General features: G+C 48.4%; 1 protein-coding gene across 4 annotated transcripts in view; it reads left to right on the plus strand.

Annotated features, from left to right (window-relative positions):
• The first annotated feature begins 1,495 nt into the window (after positions 1-1,495).
• LPCAT2 (lysophosphatidylcholine acyltransferase 2) overlaps positions 1,496-22,025 on the plus strand; it is a 56,113-nt gene continuing 35,583 nt past the window's right edge. The window contains exons 1-2 of one of the 4 annotated variants that reach the window (XM_075326820.1): positions 1,496-1,587; positions 18,449-18,570. In XM_075326820.1, coding sequence (XP_075182935.1) covers positions 18,457-18,570 — 114 coding nt within the window. In that variant the 5' untranslated portion in view covers positions 1,496-1,587; positions 18,449-18,456. The other 3 variants (XM_075326822.1, XM_075326819.1, XM_075326821.1) reach the window with 3 other exon arrangements.

A 22,025-nucleotide genomic window follows, 5' to 3' on the forward strand; every position in this document is an offset into this window, starting at 1 on the left:
ATACAGTACATATATTAAAATTACAATTTTTTTGTTACTAGAGCTACAAATATCACAAAATTGTGGATTTTTCTAGAAGCAACACACCACCCGAGTTATACTCATTTTTATTTTATAAATTTTAACACACAGAGTTCAAAAGGTTGGCGATTACTGGTCTATGGGGCTGCTCACATGTCCAAATGGTCAGAACAAAGTCACGGATACATGTCCGATCGTGATCTGAGTCAATGAAAGTCAATGGGTCCATGAAAAATTCCACAGCCACCTATGTGCTATCTAATTTTCAAGGACTGTTTGTTAGGAAAATCTTGAGAAAAGGAAAAGATAAATCCTTTGCCGCAGAAAAAAACCACAGCATTCTACAGTACCAGCAACGTGAATGACATTTCTATGTATTTTCTTTTAAGGCCAATTTCACACATCCTTCTTTTTGCCGGTTTCGCGGATCCGGCGCGCTCCCGTACAGTGAATACAGTACAATGACAGCGCAACAAGCGCCAGTCACGTGCTGTCATGTGACCGGCGCATGTGACCCGGAAGTTACAGCGCTGTCATTGTACTGTATTCACTGTACGGGAGTGCGCCGGATCCGCGAAACCGGCAAAAAGAAGGATGTGTGAAACTGGCCTAAATTGAACCATCAAAGTGTTTTATTTTTTTCAAATCTGCAGCATGTCAATTCCTTCAGCGTTTTTCCCAAATGAGTGGGAAAAAAACCTATACAAAATTCAGGTGTTTTATGCATTTTTCCTGCCAACACTGCCAAAAAAAATCTGCTGCAAATAAGGGTAAAAATTTGACACTCGGATCAAAAACACTGAAGAAACTAAGAGGTTTTTTTTTGCATACAAGAAGAATCACTGATGTGTGAATTAGGCTAGTTTCACACTTGCGTTCAACGGCATCCGTTGCTATCCGCCGCCTTGAGGAATTACGGTAACCGTTGCAGGAAACCGCTTGATTCCTCATAGACTTCTATTAGCTACGGATAGCAATGGATGGCCTTGCATTGCACCCGTCAGCCGATGCTGTGTTGCATCCACTTGGCTGATGGAACGCTGCATGTAGTGTTTTTCTGCACTTGGCGGAGCGTCAAAGAAACGCAACCTGCAGGATTCCGTCGGCGTCCGTTATTTTTATAATGGACGCCTATGGTGGCGGATTCCGTTAGAATCCGTCATTTGATGGATTCCATTAACGCATCCATCTTTACACAACTGCGCATGCCCAAATGTGTAAAGTGAAGGAAAAAACCTATAATGGATTGCGTCATTTTGTACGATCCGTTGCGCCACTATATACAACGCATCCGTTGCATCCATCACACAACACAATGCAACGGATGCCGTTCAACGCAAGTGTGAAACTAGCCTAAGGTCTTATATCTGCACATACCATCAGGAAATAGATGCTGGGAGATTTGTGCTAGGGCTTAGGGAGTTAAAGAGCAGGTTAAGGGGAGGAGAGACCAAGAGCTTAGTAGGAAGTAGAAGGCGGAGGAGGAAAGTGAGACCAGAAGCCTGGTACTGTGCAGACAAATCCATATTTGTGTTACGCCTGTTGTGCCAAGATTTCTTTCTCTCTGTAAGTGCCGCAATATGCGGATTTTATCGTATCTATTATCTATATTGCTATTGTTGTGTGTCTGTGTTAATATTAGTTATTAGCTTATCTGTATCTGCGCTGGGTGTGTCACAGATTTGCCAATTTTAGGGAATGCAACAAACATGTTCGGTAACTATGTCAGCTATGTCGGAATGCGCTACTCCTGTACGTAGATGGAAATCAGATCGGTTCCAATTTATTAATGTCATAGCGGGAAAATAAGATGTTTTGTAAGCAGATATAAAGGCTGCGTGCACACAGTGCAGTTTTATCACAAAACTGTATGCAAATCCTTATGCCAGCAAAGTCAATGAGAATTCTGAAATTTTGTGCGCATGTGTTTTTTTTTCCCTTGAAGATTTGCAGCAGAAAATAAACTGCAGCATGTCAATTCTTTCAGCATTTTTTTTTTTTTTTACTCCATATGCATGGAAAAAACCTTTTTTTTTTTTTTCTCCCAGGAGATGCAGATTTAGTGCTCACGTTTCTGTAACCAAATATCCAGTGTGCGCACATAGCCAAATGGGATGTAGACGTTGTCTGAGGTCATGTGCACACTAGAAAGTGCCTTTTTCTTAAGGAAAATCCGGACCCTCTTAAAGAAACCTGCACTCGCGGTAAAAAAACGCACCCAAACCGCAACGAAATCCGCATGTGGTTTTGCCGCGGATTTTCCGCAGGTTGGTCCCTGTGGATCTTTACCATTATCTATGGCAAAAACTGCAGGCACCTGCAGAAAAGAAGTGACATGCACATTAATTCCGCAGGTAAATCCGAGGGTATAAAAAAAAAACAAAACGCAGAATGCACACAGCATTTTTTAAAACCCATAGGATTTGCTGGGTAATGACTGCAACAATGTTAGGCTATGTGCGCACGTGTGCGTAATTCATGCAGTTACGCTGCGCTTTGCAGCGCAGCGTAACTGCATGCGTCCTGCGTCCCCTGCACAATCTATGGAGATTGTGCAGGGGCCGTGCGCACGTGGCATATTAGAGCGCAGTGCTTCGGCTGTTGCCCGAATCGCTGCGTTCTAAGAAGTGACATGTCACTTCTTCCGTGCGCTTTGCCGGCAGCCCCTGCTCTGTCTATGGCAGGAGCTGCAGGCAGAGTGCACATTCTCGCCGGCACCATGCGCTTCAGAACGCAGCTTTTCAGCTGCGCTCTGAAGCGCACCTTTTCAGTGCGGTGCAGAGCGCACACGTGCGCACATAGCCTTAGACACATTTTCTGCAGCAAATCCGCGGCAAAATCCACGGTAAATCCGCAGCGTGCGCACAGGGCCTAAAGACTTACTAGTTGCACAAATTTTATACCAAATTTTTGGTATTGAGCGATTACACACTAAAGGGGGCTTTACACGCTACAATATCGTTAATGTTTGGTCGTCGGGGGCAAGTTGTTAGTGACGCACATCCGGCGTCATTAACGATATCGCAGTGTGTAATACCAGCGACCTTAAGCGACCTCAAAAATGGTGAAAATCGTTCACCATGGAGAGGTCGTCCCAAACTCAAAAATCGGTAAGGGTTGTTTATCCAGGTGGTTCATCGCTCATATGGCAGCACACATCGCTGTGTGTGACACCGCATGAGCGAGGAACGTCTCCTTAGCTGCCGCCGGCCACAATGAGGAAGGAAGGAGGTGGGCGGGATGTTACGTCCCGCTCATCTCCGCCCCTCCGCTTTGATTGGCCGGCCGCTTAGTGACGTTGCGGTGACGTCGCTGTGATGCTGAACGTCCCTCCCCCTTGAAGGAGGGATTGTTAGGCAGTCACAGCGACCGGCCGCCGACCAGGTAAGTATGTGTGACGCTGCGTAGCGATAATGTTCGCTACGGCAGCGATCACAAACAATCGCATGCATGACGGCGGCGGGTACTTACACGCTCGCTATCGCTAAAAATTGCTAGCGATATCGCTGCCGTGTAAAGCCCCCTTTAGGCCCCTTTCACACATCAGATTTTTGCCATCAGTCACAATCCGTTTTCTTGACTGATTCGTTGCAGATTGTGGCTAAACTGATGCGATGGCTCTGACTAGCTGGGGGCTAAATAATAATAATTTGGAGCATGCTCAGTTAAAAAACGTAATCTGTCACTGGATTCCATCATTTGACGGATGACGACGGATCCTGCAGAGCAGCGACACCCATCAGACCGGACCAGACTGCCCCTAGGTGAGTATTATATAGCTGTTTTTCACGTTATACAGCATGGTCTGGGCTTTTATATACGGTATTCTAGAATGCTGTATATAAGCGCTTACTGTTGGTGGCTGCTGCTCATAAGGTAAAAACCTGGTGACAAATTTCCTTTAAGAGAACCAACCACTAGGATTTTGCTATATAAAGTAAAGGTAGTGCCATACTTGTGCTAGTATGATGTATCCAAGCATGCCTTTTGTTGAAAGATGGGATGCTTGATTGCTAAAATATTTTTAATCAAAGTTGTAGAAATGCACTGCACTTTGACTTGTGGTTTGGGTCCTTGGTGTATACTCCTCCTCCTGCATCCTCTATGTCGTGCCCGCTTTTCTTTATTGAAATATTGTGCCACCCTGCCGTTGCAGCTGTTGACGGCGCATGCTCATTGACACAGCAATTATGTCTTCCTTAAACCGACACTGGAGTCCGCGCATGCGCATACCACTATCTCCAGCGCCATTTTATGAAAGACACTGCGGTGAAGACTGAGTGGCATAAGTACGTACGCAGATTTTTATTTTTTATTTTTATATCTGCACACACACCCCTGCTGCTCATAGTCTTCTCCACAGTGTCTTCAATAAAATGGCGCCGAAGATCATGGTACGCGAATGCGCAGACCCCGGTGCCATTTTAATGAAGTCACAATTACTGTGGTAATGTGCATGCGCCGCCTACAGCAGCAATGGTGGTATGGTGTGATATTTAAATAAAGAAAAAGGGGCAAGCCAGGAGGACGCCGGAGGAGGAATAGTTGCTGGGGACCCAACCCACACAGGCCCTTCCCCCTATACACCTGTCAATCAAAGTGTAGTGCATTTCTGGAACTTTGATTACAGATATTTCAGCAATCAAGCATCCGATCTTTCTGTGATGCCCTGGCAAAACCAGGTAGTCACAGATAGGCCCCCGCATAACACCTTCCCTCACTTAGGAAACACACAGCCGACCTGAAACCCTAGTCACCCCCCTTAGGGAAAGATGGACACACCAGTGGGCGGGACCAGGCGGTTGGACACGCCCACCAAGGGGTCTAGACAGCCCGGGGCGGGAAAACAGTAATTAGATTAGTTTGGAGCTCAAGTTGAGAGGAGTGTGGGCTGGAGCTAGGTGTAGCTCCAGCAGAGGAGGTTCAAGTTGAACGGTGCCAGGGTTGGAGCCCTGGTGTCTTTGGCTAGGTGGCAGACAGTGGTCTCCGTCAGCAGGAGACGGGAAGATGGCTCGGCAGAACCGAGGTGGACCGGGACAGGGTTGTAGCCCGCCGGTACCGACACGGGGAATCGACCCGGAAACCGGAGCACAAAAGGGGGTACTCGGACCCTGAAGCCAGATCCGGAAACTAGTTAATTAACAGATTAATTAACAGATTGAGGCCAGGACTAGAGGTCCTGCCCCACCGAAAGTCCCTCATAGAAGACAACAGCCCACTGATAGGGATAGGAGGTCACCACCAGGGCCCATAGATCCCACGGGCCAGCGTCTGCGGGCACAGCTCCTTAGGCCACATCCAGCCGGGAGCGGACTCCTGAGTTCCAGACTAGGAAGTCCACCTTACACAATGTCAGTGCAGAGGAAAAGGACAGTGACCACCAGCCTGGGTGGGGAACCCGAATGCAACCGGCCGCGGCGGCCGGCCACCAGCACCTTTGGTTTACCGAAAGACTTGTGTGATTCATTTACTGTGAGTAACCAAACACCCCCCTGCTTGCTCAGGCGCGCCTGCCCTTGCCATCGCCATACCCTGCACAAAGACACTGGGTCCCGGGGCAACCATCCCTACCCACGGAGGGTTTAACATCCAGCTGCCACTACATCTCCCCCGGGTCCCACCTCCCCACACACCGTGGGTGGCGTCACGTACTTAATACGGCCTAGCCCGTACATCTATGTCCCTCCCCCCTTTTATTTCGGCGTGTCCGCGAGACCCCCGGGTCCGGAGACCCTTGAGCCACCCCCTTAGAAGGTCCGGATCCGAGCAGCGGCGGCTGCTGGCACAGGGGCGGCACATTTCTATAACAGGTATGCTTGGATCCAGCATCCTAGTGCCAGTATGGCGCTGCCTTTACCTCATATAGCAAAATCCTGCTGGCTGGTTCCTTTTAAAGGGTATGTTCACACATTGCATTTTTTCTGCAGCAAAACCAGCTCACTTGGTAGTTAAAGAAAAAAGCTGCTTCCAAAAGCAGGTTTGCTGCGTTTTCGGTGTCATTTGTCTAAGTTAGTATCATTCAAAAGCAACAAAAATGCAGCTATGTTTTTGCATTGCTTTCAGTGGAGATTTCTGGAATCTCATAACTCTTGCTGGTCCTGTAAAAAAGCAGCTTTTAATTTGCATAAAACACATGCAAACCATTGCAACGTGTGAACAGAGCCTGTCCAACCATTATGTTTTGAAACTTTTAGAGCTGACTTAGGCTGCTTTCACACATCCGGCTTGAGCCGTGCGGCTCAATCCGGCTATGCAACGGATGCGGTGAAAACACCGCATCCTTTGCATACGTTTTTCCCACGCGGCCCGTCCGTTTTTTGCTGCTTGCGGCATGCTACTGAGCATGCGCAGTGGCAAAAACCTCATGCGGTGGCCGGATGTGGTTTTTGCCGCATCGCGCCGCCATAGGCATGCATTGAAAAATGCGCCGCATCGGCCGAATGCGGCGCGATGCGGTTTTCTTTTGCTGCACGAAAAAACGTGCCAGGCAACGTTCCATCCGGCCGCCGCATCAGCTAAATCTGCTGCATGCGGCAAAAACCGGATGGAACGCAAGGCCATGCGGCACTAATTAAAGTCTATGCAGAAAAAAACGCAACCGGCAGCAAAAAAAATGGTTGCGATTTTCCTGCAACGTGCCGGATTGTGCCGCATTGCAGAAACCGGAGGTGTGAAAGCAGCCTTAAAAGATTTTTTAACTTGTTGCCATTTGCAATTGTTGTCAGGTTCTTCATGCCGAATGGGCAGATGTGCACACGGTGTTACACGAGGAGTCCTGTGACAAGAGGACATAATTTTGACACCATCTATGTACAGAACATTGTTGGCTTCTTTTATAGACGCAGTCAAGGTGTCTGTCGCCCATAGAAACCAATCGGAGCTCAGATTTCATTTTATAAACAGCTTTGGTAAAATGAAAGCTGCAGTGTGATTGGTTGCTATGGGAAACACAGTAGAGCTGAGTGAATTGATAGGCAGGACCCTGGTCCAGAGGCTTGGCAGTAGTCCATGGCAGGCCTGCAACCGTTTGTAGGCCCAAAGTGATGCATGCAGTACGCCATGTTGGGCCTGCTTATAGATTTGAACACCTAAGTAGTGGTTCATGGGGCTTTCTGTGTGGCGGCCATTAAATACTGACCAGGCCTCTCGACCAGGCTACTGCATAAATACCAGCTCCACATTCACAAGTTTGTTCTCGGCACAATGCAATCAGCTAATTTCCAAATTCTGCTAGTTTCCTGTTGCAGAGACGCTTTTTGCACAACCCTCAGGTCACACACGAGGAATATACAGATGGCTTTATTGACGAGAGTTCATTATTCTATATACAGAAGTTTGTTTGTCTAACATACAGTACATGTATGAAGATGGCCATCCACGCTGTGCTTCATTCATGATACTGCAAAGGCAAAATAATGTCGGGACTATGAAGGAGTTCATAATGTTTCTTAAAGGGATTGTTCACTACTCGGTCAACTCCTTTGGAGTTACCATACTACCCCTGTGGAAGATCTTAACAGCCTGTACTCAAATCTAGTATTGGCGCCAAGCCTCATTGAGGCTCGCGTGACCGTGTTACGTTACGTAAGTCCTGCATCCAATCAGAGGCCAGTCTTGCTTCCATTGGCCGTAATTGACTTTCGGAGGTCAGAAAGCAGCAGCAATTCTCACTTCTACCTGGATGTCTATTCCATTCCAAGGAAGTGAGTGATTTGGTCCATCAGTGGTTACTGTTTGGCGGCAGGCCTCACTTGACATGTCTGTCGTGTGACCCCCTGATAGGTGAGTATAGGCTGTCATTAATTTCTATAGGGCAGTATGGTAATTGAGAAGAGTTTGTCTTAGTGGTGGAAAACCCGTTTAAAGGGGTTGTCCACTACTTACATTGAATGATATCTTTAGGATAGGTCGTCAATGTCTGATCGGCCATGGTCCAACACCCCGTATCCCCGCTGATCAGCTGTTGTCGGTCCTGGCGGCCCCTATTCATTAGCAACTGTTTTTTGTTTTGTTTTTTGTTTTTGTTTTTTTTTTTTTAGTATATTTTCATTGTTTTTGATTTACACCTAATTTTTTTATAACCTGCACCTTCTTTATCATCTATTTTATATATTCTCTTCTTTTTACTTATGTTTGCAATTGTGTGTGGTGGTTTTTTTTTTTTTTATTTTATTTTTTTTTTTTTGATTCATTAAGGCTATGTCCGCACGTTTCTTTTTACCTGCCTTTTTGCTGCTTTTTCAACTGCAGCGTTTAATGCCAAAATGGTGTGTTCTGCTTTTCAAGCAAAGTCTATGGGAATTTGGGTTTCTTGTCCGCACTATGCAGTTCAAACTGCAGCCTTTTTGTTGCAGAACTTTGGTCAAAAACTCTGCTTTGCAGTGCAAAACCCAAATGGCAAAAACAATTGACAGCAAAACAGCAGGTAAGGGTACTTTCACACTTGCGTTGTTTTTTTTTTTTTTTGGCGCAATCCGCTGTCTTGGGAAACAGCGGAATCCGTTAACGGATTCCGTTGTTTCCCATAGACTTGCATTGATGACGGATTGTACCAAAAGTACCTGCGTTGCTTCCGTTGGCCGATGCTCCGTTGCTTCCGCCGAGCGGAAGCAACGCAGAATGTAACGTTAAATGCTGGCGTCAAAATGACGCCAACCAACGGATTCCGTTGGTTCCGTTAAAATTTATAATGGTTCCCTATGATAGCGGATTCCGTTGCTAAGTGCTTAACAACGGAATCCGCTGCTGGATTCCGCTAATTTCTACTGAGCATGCCCAGAATGAAAAAAAATCAAAAAAGAAATAAAACAGAGCCGACGGATTCCGTTAGACGGACGCCAAACGGATGCAACGGTCCGTTATTTCACAGGAATCAGCTAACGGATTCCTGTGAAATAACGGACCCGTTGCATCCGTTGACACCACAAAAATAACGGATGCGTCAAAACGACGCAGCAACGAACCCAGCGGATTCAACCCAACGCAAGTGTGAAACTAGCCTTAAAAGCAGGTAAAAAGCAACATGTGGACATAGCCTCAGTCGCACACTTCAGCGCAAATTTGCTCCAGTCCCATCCTGGAGGGACTGAAAGTACATCCTGATATTGTGGCGCAATTTTTTATTTGCAAAATGTGATTTTCTTTTATTTACGTATTTATTTAAAAAGTCAGAAAATAGTCAAACACAAAAAAAGTTGACCATTTTTGGTTTTGCACAAAATGTATGAACTGTGTGCGCCATTTTGAAAAATATGGTGCAATGAATACTCCCCAAAAAAGTGACTTAAATGATAAATCGGAGGTGTGACTGTGTGCATTTGTTATATTTTTGCATGTACAATACAGGTCATGTGATAGGGAGGAATGTGTCTTTTTTACACTGAAATGCAACATTCGAGCATAATGAGCTGTAGGAGACAGGCGTTTGCTCGTCATTTTGGAGTTTTTCAATGTGCTAATGCTCACATGTGATTTGAGGAAGTTCTTTATCACACTTGTATTTGTAAAAATGATGTAAGGCGAGAACGCTGCATAATCCTGGATTATCGTATGACCGGGCGCCGTCACATCTGCAAATAACAAATCATGCAAAAAAGCAGCGACGTCTGGAACCCACATTGCATTAGATATATTTTTGGGTTACGAGTGCTCAAAACGAGATGCTTTTATGTTGTCTCTGTTCAATGTTTTAGTTTTTACCTTTTTTTTTTTTTTGTTTACTTATTTTGGAAAACAAGTGAAACTGTATAGCCGACCCTTATTTGTGACTTTGTAATAGTCCTTTTTGTCCCCTGTGGAAACGGTTCTTGGCATTTACTGAAAATACTCCATTGATCTAGGGAGGAAACAGTTAATTTTTGGAGAATAGAATAATGCTATGTTCAAATATTGAAATTTTTACAGATTTTTTTTAAATTTATTCATTAGCTTAAACTTGGCTAAACACACTTACCGTAGTGCCACATAGAAAGGCACTAAGGAATGGGGGGGGGTGCCAGTGTATAATGTTTAGGGAGGTTGGGAAATTAGGTATGTGCAATATATCTAAAAATTGGATGACCCATGGTTGTGTTGGTGTGAAGCCCCGCAGGTGTTGTGTTGGTGTCGGTGCATTACCTTCAGGGACTCCACGTTGCTGGGTCTCCGTCACTGGTAGGAAATCTTCTTGTTTGATCGTGACGCCACTCTCAGTATTGCGGTCAGTGGGGACCGCCACTGCAGGTTAGGGGACGCCTGGGGCTGATGGTGGGTGCAGTCGGATGTAGTAGCCTCCTGAGAGTGAGGCAAGCCCCAGGGCCCGGTGTAGGTTTGTAGTACCACAAGTCGCAGAATAACCACACAGGCAGGAATGTCTTTCAAGGGCTTTACTCACATTTGATGGCAGGGTGAGTAGCCCGGGCGTAGCTGGGATGAACCAGATGGGAACCAGGTATCCTTCAGGCTGACTTTATGAGGGTGACTACCGACTCGCCTTCCTTAGCCCTTCGTGGTTTGGGGTGACCCCGACTTTTAGTCCCTATGGGGGTCACCCAGGGAAGATGCTGAAGCCTCTCTCCCCTTCGTTTGCCGTTTGCTTGTTCCCCGGACCAGGCCACTCCAGCCTCTTGCCTCCTATGACCTATGGGCCCTAACTTGCGGTTACGTGGCTGCGGCTTTTGTAGTGTTGTGGTGTGGGCTTTAAGAGCCCCACACCGGCAGGTTTAGCAGAAGAAAGTTGAATCTATCCCCGCTTCGGGATCTGCCGCCCGGTTGGGCCTGGTGCTCTCTAGCAGTCTCCTTACTTCCCACTCCGTTGCACTCGCTAGCTGAAGCTGGCTTTCAGGCAGCACTCCTAGTTGACCGTTCTCCCCCGTCTGTAGCCACTGCGCGGGCGCTGTTAGACAGCAACAGCCCCACAGGTCTGCTCCTCACTGAGCCCTATGGAGTTCTGCTCTAACTGACTCACTGCCCCTCCTCTCCTGTTCTTGCCTACGCCACCTAGCAACCAGACTCTCCACCACACCCCTTGAGAGGAGATGGAGGCTCTACCCCCTCCACTATTCCAGTGAAGGTGAAGGCTTGCCCCCTCCTGGGATCCCCAGGGGTCCTCTCATGGGTACATGTGTGAGACCTGGTCACTATGCGCCTGTGTTCCACACCCCAGTCAGCCTTCTGGATTACCTGTATTGTACTGTCCCCAGCATGGGTGCAGTACTCAGTGGCGCCTGACCAGGTCAGGGGCGCCACATTCCCCCTTAGTTATCACCAGCACGTCCTCGGGCTGCAAGACAACATTTTAAAATGCATAAAACATTAAAACATGTAAAACATTTAAAAGCACCAGGTATCAGACATCACCACCCTCCACCCACAAGTCCGTTAACCCACCCAAAACCCTCTCAGGAGGCGGGTCACCGGTCCTGTTGGTAACCAGGTCTGGGCCATCCGTTTCCCCAGACCTTTCCTCCAATCTTCCTCTCCCGTTGGCCGCGACTTCAGCCACTTCTGGCAGGATGTAGAGGCGGCTTTCATGGGCTGGTGGTTTCAGGGTATACCTGGCCTGGTGGATCCGCGCCGTCAGCCTCTTCTGGCAGGATGCAGAGGCGGCCTCCACAGTTGGTGCTGACCAGGTACCCTCTTTGTGGTGGTGAGCCAAGGCCCCATAAACAGGCGTGCTCTCTGGTCGCAGGTGAGCCAAGGCCCTTTTCTACGGACGGGCCCCCCTGGTTGCAGACGAGCCAAGCCCCTAAACAGGCTGGCCCTGGTGGTGGTGCCACTGGTGTAACTATTTACACTGCGAGAGTTTGTGGCTATAGCAAGTTCATAGCCTTAAAGTTTATTTCTCACAATAGTTTTTGTGGGCACATTACTTGAACTTGAGAACGTTGCAAAACAAAACTTTTTCAAACTGGTAACTTCTCTTCTTACTTTACTTTTACTTTACTCCTCCATTTCACCAGGGCGTGGGCATGTAGGGCACCGGCACCTGTGACTTTCTTGCTCTCTGTCGTCGTCTGTGGTCGTTTCATCTGTAGGATCTTTGTCTATGGTTGTTTCATCTGTTGGATCTTTATCTTTCCTTTCTTGGTCTTCGTCCGTTTCCTTTTCTGTATCTGTTTCTTTATCTCTGTCTTTTCTTTCTTGTCTTTCTTGTCTTTCTTGTCTTTCTTGTCTGGGACATGGTGCTACGTCTAAGGCATAGTAGCCCCTTTCTCCTTGATGCAAGGTGAACTGTACTAAGTCCCCAATTTTCAAATTTCTGCCTGAATGTCCTCTGGGCAGGTGGGCTTGAACATCTCTCCGATTTACAAATATGCCCTCTTTTATTCCTTTTACTACGATAAAGCCGTATCCGCTTTTCAAGTTGAAGTCCTCTACTATTCCTCTGTAAAGGGGTCCTCTAGCCTGGGCTTTGGACCTTCTTAGGCACCTTTTCTCCTCCAGGTCTCTGACCGTGACTTCCCTCTGCTCTGGAGACTGCGGTATTGGAGCAACCTGTGTTCTGCTGCGCCGTGTCTTGCGGGCTGGATTCATGCCTGTGGGCTTCCAGGTGAGGTCTTTAGGTTGATCTTCATCTGCTGACGGTGTCAAGTCTTCCTCCTCCCAGCGGGAATAGGGCAGCATCTCCGGCTCTGGGTAGGGGTCTGCTGCGGTTGGCGTCGGAGTCAGCCCTTCTGCCTCCTGGTCTCCTCTCCCCCTTAGTTCTTCGCTGCACTCTGGTTGTGGCAGCGCTGGGGATGGGTGTTCTTCAGCTGGCCCAGGCGATGGACTCTTCGGCGCAGCTGCAGGGGTTGCCTGTATTTCCTTGGGGGTATACGGAGGGAGCAGGTACCGATCCACCATCTCTTGTGGGAACTGGGCCTCTAGGTCAGCCTTCAGCTTCCAGTATTCAGGGTCCTCTCCTATCAGGGTCTTCCTAGCAGGGACCTCTCTGGACTGGGGAGCGGTGTCTGCTCTGGCCTTGCAGGCCGGGGAAAATAGTGATGCAATCTCTTGGCGGGCCGCGCCCTGTATGGCGGCGGCCTGGTCTTGGCGGGCCGCGCCTGGCATGGCGGCGGCCTGGTCTTGGCGGGCCGCGCCTGGCATGGCGGCGGCCTGGTCTTGGCGGGCCGCGCCTGGCATGGCGGCGGCCTGGTCTTGGCGGGCCGCGCCTGGCATGGCGGCGGCCTGGTCTTGGCGGGCCGCGCCCTGTATGGCGGCGGCCTGGGTTGGCGTTTCTGTCGCGGCCGGTTCCTGGCGGGCCGGACTGGACACTGCAGCCGTGGTCTCACTTGGCGTCGCAGCCTCGATGGGGTCCGTGCAGGCTGAGCCGGGCGTCGCTGCAGTGATCGGAGCTTGGCGGGCCGCACCCGGCGGGGCTGCGGCCTGGTTCAGCATATCACTTGCGGCGCGGGACGAGCGTCGCTGCTGCGTTGGGGTCTTGGCGGACCGGGTTTAGCAGGGTGGCAGCCTGGGTCAGCGTCACACCTGCAGCACGGATGAGCACTGCCGTGGTGGTCGGAGCCCTGCGGGACAGGCGGGGCATCGCTGCAGCGGCCTGGGCTTGGCGGGCCGCACCTAGCGTGGCTGCGGCCTCACTCAGCGTCGCCGCACCGGGCGCCTCCTCTGGGACCGCGGTCGTAGCAGCTAGGGTCGGGGCTCTTGTTCTAGCCGGGGCAACACCGGACTCACCCATCGGGGTCTGAATCGTCGTCGCCGCTCGATCCGGCAGGCTCCGCGCGGCTCTCTCCTCATAGGTCCGGACCGCTGCAGCCATCTCCAGGAGCTCCGTGCGTTCTTCATAGAGCCGTCGCATAATCCCGGCCTCCAGCCGGTCACAGAAGAGGGCAAGCTCCCGGCACCACCAGGCAGCAGAGCCTGGTTCTGGGTATCCGCGTCTGGATTCCATTTCTGCTCTCCACAGCAGCAGGTTTGTGGCTTCCCTTCTCTCCCGCCGTTTCTGGACGCTTCCGCTCTCATAGCCGGCAAGGTCAGAACTCTGCAGAGGATCTCTGGGTAGCCACACCTCTTCGTGGGCGGTAACTTCTTCCAGCGCAGGCTGCTGTTGTTTTTCAGCGCGCTTTTCATGGTGGCAATATGGCGGCGCTTCCAATTTTTCAAGCGGACCGCCTAGGCACATGGTCACCTGTCTGAACAGGTCTAGTCCTTATCCTGTTCGTGACGCCAGATGTGAAGCCCCGCAGGTGTTGTGTTGGTGTCGGTGCATTACCTTCAGGGACTCCACGTTGCTGGGTCTCCGTCACTGGTAGGAAATCTTCTTGTTTGATCGTGACGCCACTCTCAGTATTGCGGTCAGTGGGGACCGCCACTGCAGGTTAGGGGACGCCTGGGGCTGATGGTGGGTGCAGTCGGATGTAGTAGCCTCCTGAGAGTGAGGCAAGCCCCAGGGCCCGGTGTAGGTTTGTAGTACCACAAGTCGCAGAATAACCACACAGGCAGGAATGTCTTTCAAGGGCTTTACTCACATTTGATGGCAGGGTGAGTAGCCCGGGCGTAGCTGGGATGAACCAGATGGGAACCAGGTATCCTTCAGGCTGACTTTATGAGGGTGACTACCGACTCGCCTTCCTTAGCCCTTCGTGGTTTGGGGTGACCCCGACTTTTAGTCCCTATGGGGGTCACCCAGGGAAGATGCTGAAGCCTCTCTCCCCTTCGTTTGCCGTTTGCTTGTTCCCCGGACCAGGCCACTCCAGCCTCTTGCCTCCTATGACCTATGGGCCCTAACTTGCGGTTACGTGGCTGCGGCTTTTGTAGTGTTGTGGTGTGGGCTTTAAGAGCCCCACACCGGCAGGTTTAGCAGAAGAAAGTTGAATCTATCCCCGCTTCGGGATCTGCCGCCCGGTTGGGCCTGGTGCTCTCTAGCAGTCTCCTTACTTCCCACTCCGTTGCACTCGCTAGCTGAAGCTGGCTTTCAGGCAGCACTCCTAGTTGACCGTTCTCCCCCGTCTGTAGCCACTGCGCGGGCGCTGTTAGACAGCAACAGCCCCACAGGTCTGCTCCTCACTGAGCCCTATGGAGTTCTGCTCTAACTGACTCACTGCCCCTCCTCTCCTGTTCTTGCCTACGCCACCTAGCAACCAGACTCTCCACCACACCCCTTGAGAGGAGATGGAGGCTCTACCCCCTCCACTATTCCAGTGAAGGTGAAGGCTTGCCCCCTCCTGGGATCCCCAGGGGTCCTCTCATGGGTACATGTGTGAGACCTGGTCACTATGCGCCTGTGTTCCACACCCCAGTCAGCCTTCTGGATTACCTGTATTGTACTGTCCCCAGCATGGGTGCAGTACTCAGTGGCGCCTGACCAGGTCAGGGGCGCCACATTGGTGTTTTTGTTTTTGTTTTGTTTTTTATCTTTTAATCATCGCCACACCCTTTACCGATCATATTCATTGATTTTTATATTTTGATCAGGCATTTCTGAAAGCGGCAATCCAAGTGTGTGTGTGTGTGTGTGTGTGTGTGTGTGTGTGTGTGTGTTATTTTTATTGATTTTATGCCTACACTGTCTGATTGCTTCTGCTGTTCAGAGCAATGCTTCAGCATCAGTATCAGGTTAAGCATAGCTGTGATCAGCAGAAATGCTGATTTCCTGCGAGTGTCTGCGCTCTGCCTAAATTCAGATCAATCTGTCCCCTATAGTATCCTGTTATCGGCAGCTCTTCTGCAGTCTGCATTGGGCGATGTGCTGCTGAGAACAGATTTTTGTTCCTCTATAAACAATCCAATCACCCGATGAATGCGCAGCATTTTACTCTTTCGTTAACAGAGTACCTTCGCATGCATGTAAAGAACACATACATACAGACACTCATATAGCCATCACGAGTCCACAGTCTGATGTCCTCACTAATATATACAGTATGTATCAGGAGCCCATATATTTTAGACTCTCACACTCACTCACACGCACACTCTTGAGTCCAGGACCTGAGTTGACATCTCAGTCACATGATCATGATGCCACCATAGGTCCTCAAGTAGTCTTCACATCGGAATCTACACTAATAATGCTATTATCAGTGTAGCTTCTGCTGCAGACAATAAGGGCCTCAGGGCAATTGCCCAGTTTGCCTCACCCTATCTCCAGCCCTAATCTAGAGGGAAGTCTAGAGGGGTCCGGCTACCGTACGTTATGCCACCACACACCATAATTCTGGGAATAAGATTGGTGGTGATATTCCTTCGTGACGGCCTCTTCGTGGCATTGCCCACAATAAAAGGGAAGATCTGAGTTAAATATAATGTGCTGTGTGGGAGTTTTGCTAGAGCCACACACAAATGCCTATTTTGGGTTCTAGTAGGTTAGTAAAAAGAGGAAACACAAACAAGAAGTTCAATTTTGCAGATATTCAGTATAAGATACAGGAACAACATGATATTCTAATAGCAGACAGCCTCCATATTCCGTCATATAGTAGTATACAGCCCTTGTATTCCACCATATAATATTATGCAGCCCCCATATAATAGTATGCAACTCCCATATAGTAGTATGCAGCCCTTATATTCCTCCATATAATTTTATGCAGCCCCCATATTCCACCATATAATATTACGCCGTCCCCATATAGTAGTATGCAGTCCTTATATTCCTCCATATTGTATTATGCAGCTCCATAATGTTTAATGCACCCCCATAGGCCTCTGGTCGTCGTGATTAAATACTCCCTTCTCCTCATTCCCCCGCTGCTCCAGTTTTCTTAGTGTGTCCACTGTTCTGCCACTCTGCACATCTCAGCACAGTGACTAGCAGTAAGGACCTCATCATGCTCCACTGTGCTGACATGTCAAAGTGCCGCAGACACAGCAGTAGAATGAGGAGAGAGGCAGTGCTCTCCTCCCTCTCATATCATTGCTTTCAATTGTATCGGCAATTGTATCTGTGATGCTGATACAATTGAAAGTGTGACTCTCAGGGGGTGGGTCTGGTGCCAGCACTGGCACCGGGCTTCCCTGACTCTCGGGCCCCATAGCGGTAGCATGGCACCAATGGCTGAGGTCCTCGGGTCCCCTGAACCCCCGGCCCGGGTCGCGATCGTTCTGCCTTTACCTGTTAGTCAGGGGGTCCCCGTGCTAGTGCCAACACCCCCCCCCCCTTCTTGGCATCACACATTTAAATATATATCTGCATTGCACATGCCGATACAGGTGAAAGCAATGATGAAAGAGGGAGTGCTTTGCTGTCTGATGGCTCCATCATTTTCCCGCTGTGTCTGCGCTCTGACTTTTCAGGCCAGGGCCGTAATGATGTCATTACTGCACGCCCTCTATGCTGAGATTTGCAGAGCTGCAGAACACACGCTAAGGAGACCGGGGGAAAGAGGAGAGGTGAGCATCATACTTTCAACTGTAACAGCATTGTGGATGCATTATAATATATGGAGTACTATGGGGTGCATTATACTATTCTGAGGACTATGGGGGTGAAATATAATATATGGAGGACAATGGGGTGCACTATAATATATGGAAAACTACAGTATATCACAAAAGTAAGTATACCCCTCACATTATTATTATTATTATAAATATTTTATCTTTTCTTGTTATAACACTGAAGATCTGACACTTTGATACAATGTACAGTGTCAGTTTGACAGTGTAAATTTCGTGTGATCTCTAAATAACGCAGCACACAGCCATTAATGGCTAAACCACTGACACCGAAAGTGAGTACACCCATAAGTAAAAATGACAACATTGTGCTCAATTATCCAATTTCCCTCTCTGGTGTCATGTCATTCATTAGTGTTACAAGGTCCCAGGTGTGAATGGGGGCAGGTGTGTTACATTTGGTGTTATCGCTCACACACTCTCTCATACTGGTCACTGGAAGCTCAACATGGCTCCTCGTGGCAAAGAATCCTCTGAGGATTTAAAAGAAAACGAAAAAATTGTTATGGCTGAGATTATAAAAAGATTTCTGACACCTTGAACCTGAGCTTTAGCATGGCGGCCAAGACCATACAGTGGTTTAACTAGACAGGATCCACTTAGAAGAGACCTCGCCATGGCCAGCCACAGAAGCACAGTGCACATGCTCAGGCCATATCCAAAGGTTGTCTTTTCAAAATAGAAGTCAGAGTGCTGCCAGCTTTGCTGCAGAGGTTACAGGGTTGGGTGGTCCACCTGTCAGTGCTCAGACCATACGCCACACACTGCATCAAATTGGTCTGCATGGTTGTCGCCCCCAGAAGATGCATGCATTTAGAACTTCTGCTATGGGGTCCCATGGTTTCTAATTACTCCCCTGCTTATGATATAATATAGAATGATTTATACATCTAGAAATCTACAGATTCCATATTATGGCTCCGTATTACTCAGAGGTTGTGTAAAAATGCAATACAGTTGTCTGCCTAAGACCCTAGTTGTAAAATTAAAGCTTCATCATAATCAATTAATTTTTAACTGTTTAAATAAGTTGTGATTTATATTATTTTTTTAGCAGGTGGAATGGTATTACAACAGCGAACGCCCCTGCTGCCGAGGCAAAAATCCTTCATTCCACCACAGATTCCAAACCCTTTCATCCATGAAATCGACTTAACTCTCACCGACAAGATACGAGTAAGATCCTATTTTCAGAATCATCCTTATTGCGAAACGTGGTGTTTCATGACGTCAACAGATATTATTCCTTATGTTTTAATATTCTACATATCAATTTATTCTTTTATAGATTTTTTTTTGTTGACCAGTACTAGATAAGTTTTGCATTATGTAGTCACGGGGACATCTTTATTTTGACATCTATATGCCATCGTGTTTTAATGTGTTTGGTCTAAAGCTACATTTTCGCTTGACATTCACATTTCCGCATTGGGTGGTCTGGGGATAGGCCACTATTTCTGTACAAACCACGGGGCTCCTGACCCAAATTTGACAACATCATATACACGGGTTTTGACTAATTCCAGAAGCTTTGTGGCTTATCTATATGGATAGGTAAAAAGACTAAGGGTACCTTCACACTTAGCGATGCAGCAGCGATCCGACCAGCGATCTGACCTGGTCAGGATCGCTGCTGCATCGCTACATGGTCGCTGGTGAGCTGTCAAACAGGCAGATCTCACCAGCGACCAGTGAACAGCCCCCAGCCAGCAGCGATGTGCAAGCGACGTTGCGCTTGCACGGAGCCGCCGTCTGGAAGCTGCGGAGACTGGTAACTAAGGTAAACATCGGGTATGGTTACCCGATGTTTACATTAGTTACCAGTGTGAGCAGGGAGCAGGGAGCCGCGCACACTAAGCGCTGGCTCCTTGCTCTCCTAGCTACAGTACACATCGGGTTAATTAACCCGATGTGTAATGCAGCTACATGTGCAGAGAGCAGGGAGCCACGCACACTGAGCGCTGGCTCCTTGCTCTCCTAGCTGCTGTACACATCGGGTTAATTAACCCGATGTGTACAGCAGCTACATGTGCAGAGAGCCGGAGCCGGCAACACAGGCAGCGTGAGAGCTGCGGAGGCTGGTAACTAAGGTAAATATCGGGTAACCACCTTGGTTACCCGATGTTTATCTTGGATACAGCTTACCTCAGCTGTCAGACGCCGGCTCCTGCTCCCTGCTCGCTTCATTTGTCGCTCTCTTGCTGTCACACACAGCGATCTGTGTGTCACAGCAGGAGAGCGGCTTTGAAGAAAACGAACCAGGGCTGTGTGTAACGAGCAGCGATCTCGCAGCAGGGGCCAGATCGCTGCTCAGTGTCACACACAGCGAGATCGCTAATGAGGTCACTGCTGCGTCACAAAAAGCGTGACTCAGCAGCGATCTCGGCAGCGAGCTCGCTGTGTGTGAAGCACCCCTTAATCGTTTAAGAGGTTGTCCACTACTTTAACACTGATAGCCTATCATTAGGATAGGTCATCAATGTCTGATCGGCTGAGGTCTGACACCTGGCACCACCATCGATCAATTGTTCTCTGTACCTGTATCAGGTGGCCGGAAATGCTTGGTTCCACAGCTGCCCCGTTTTCTGATCGTGACCCCCGCGGGTAGTGCAGTAGGAGATGGATGTGGAGAACCCAGACACGGCCGCTATCAGAAGACTGGGTAGCTCCGGAGATGAGTATTTCCGGCTGCTGCTACCTGTACCGAGAACAGCTGATCGGGGGGGTTGTGGGGTGTCGGACCTCAGCCGATCAGACATTGATGACCTATCCAAGGGATAGTCCATCAATGTTAAAGTAGTGGGCAACACAGCTGATGGGCGGGGGTGCGGGGCATCAAGACCCCGGCCGATAAGACATTGCTAACCTATCATAAGGATACGCCATCAGTGTTAAAGTAGTGGACAACCTCTTTAAAGTGCATGTCCTCCTTTTTGAACGCTATTTAGTTTTTCTATCCAAAATGCTGTGCACTTTGCTAATAGCCACAACACTTACTACCATTGCTCCTGCCTCTTGTGACACAGGAGTTAAGAAAGAGTCTTTCCAGAAATAATTTTTATTTTAAACACATGCAACCCTAAGCAACTTTGTAATTACAACCCACCAAAATTATGATTATCTTGACGTAAGCCTGCCTAACCCACAACTAGGAACACCCTGCATGCATGAGGTGTTCATCACCTGAGGGTGTATCCCTCCTGCAAACTCTGGTCATGACATCATCACTAATTCATGTTTCTCCATAAGGCCTAACGCTCGTCAGTCGCAGTAGATATTAAAGTTATATGTGTCACTCAAATAAGCTTCTTGTTGAAAGATCATTTTCAAAACATATCTTCAGGAGCACTCTGCTCCCCTGCCTCCTGATTTCCTCTTTTCTGGGGGGTTGTGCAGTCTTGATAATTGCCTGTTGTTACTAGTGACAATTCAGACCAGTGGCAGGACAATGTCAATCATCAGGAGCATACCGCCCCACAGAAAAAAGAAAATCCGGAGGCATAGGAGCGGTGTGCTCCTGAATATCTGTTGATCTCATGCTGCAAGCTTTGCCTCTGTAGCCCGGAAGACCTCAGGGTCACTGAAGATGTCCGAATCTTCTGACTTACAAGAACTATAGCATTGCAGCACTACTGCTGCAAAAACTTTGCCAAACCTCTGCTCCGCTTGGTGTGGCAGGTGGTGCAAATAACTGTCTTTTGTCTTCAAGACTTACACTAAAAAATAGCCAGACTGGGGAACATTGAATCCTTGGTCTATGATCTGGCCTTGTGGTTTGACTCTGGGCATGGTTGATTGCCTTCTCCCTCTGGTCAACCCCACTGCCTCTTCCTGCCTGTTGCAGTTCTACAGATGCCTGCCCCAGTTCTACAGATGCCTGCCCCAATGCGCTGCTGTCCTCACTACTAAGGGTGTCACCTTTCCAGGTTGGGTCAATGGCTTCATCATTCACCACCTCGTCTTCCACTTCCTCAATCTGGTCCTCGTCTGGAGTTCCCCTTTTAACCTGATCTGATAGCAACTGTGTGTCATCATTATCCACCTCTTGAGACAGTAATTGCCGTTCCCCACCGTTGGCTACTTCTGTTGTGGCTGCTCAAATATTTGTGAATCATTGTACATGACTTCCACATGTCCCTCTTGAAACATGCATAGTGAGAGGCCAGAAGCAGCCATGAATGGAAACATAAAGAGCTCTTCAGAGTGTCCAAGTGTGGGGTGACTGGTCTCCTGGGTGGGAGAAGGAGGATCAGGGTGAAAAAATGTTAAACATGCATGGGGAAAAAAACACGACGTACACTATGGGCAGTGTTATGGCTCAGTATCCTTTATCATTTGATATTGATATTGTTCACGGCACTGGTATTTTTTTTACAATGTTGCAAAAAGATTTAAGTTTTTAGCTTTTTTTATGTGGATTATGGAATCTGTTTTTTTTTTTTTTTTTTTTTAACCACGTGAAAAAATTCCCTTTTTAAAATCAAATTTTATTGATGAACATTAAAAATTTACTAAAAAAACATAAGTAGATTATTATTACCCCCAATATCTGGCCTGATGAACCTTGAAAGAAGGGGCAACACAGTGAGGTTGTGTTCTTATTGGGACTTAAATTTCTAATGAAAGCCCCC

This window comes from Anomaloglossus baeobatrachus, chromosome 10, assembly GCF_048569485.1.
Source record: "Anomaloglossus baeobatrachus isolate aAnoBae1 chromosome 10, aAnoBae1.hap1, whole genome shotgun sequence".
Lineage (NCBI taxonomy): Eukaryota > Metazoa > Chordata > Amphibia > Anura > Aromobatidae > Anomaloglossus > Anomaloglossus baeobatrachus.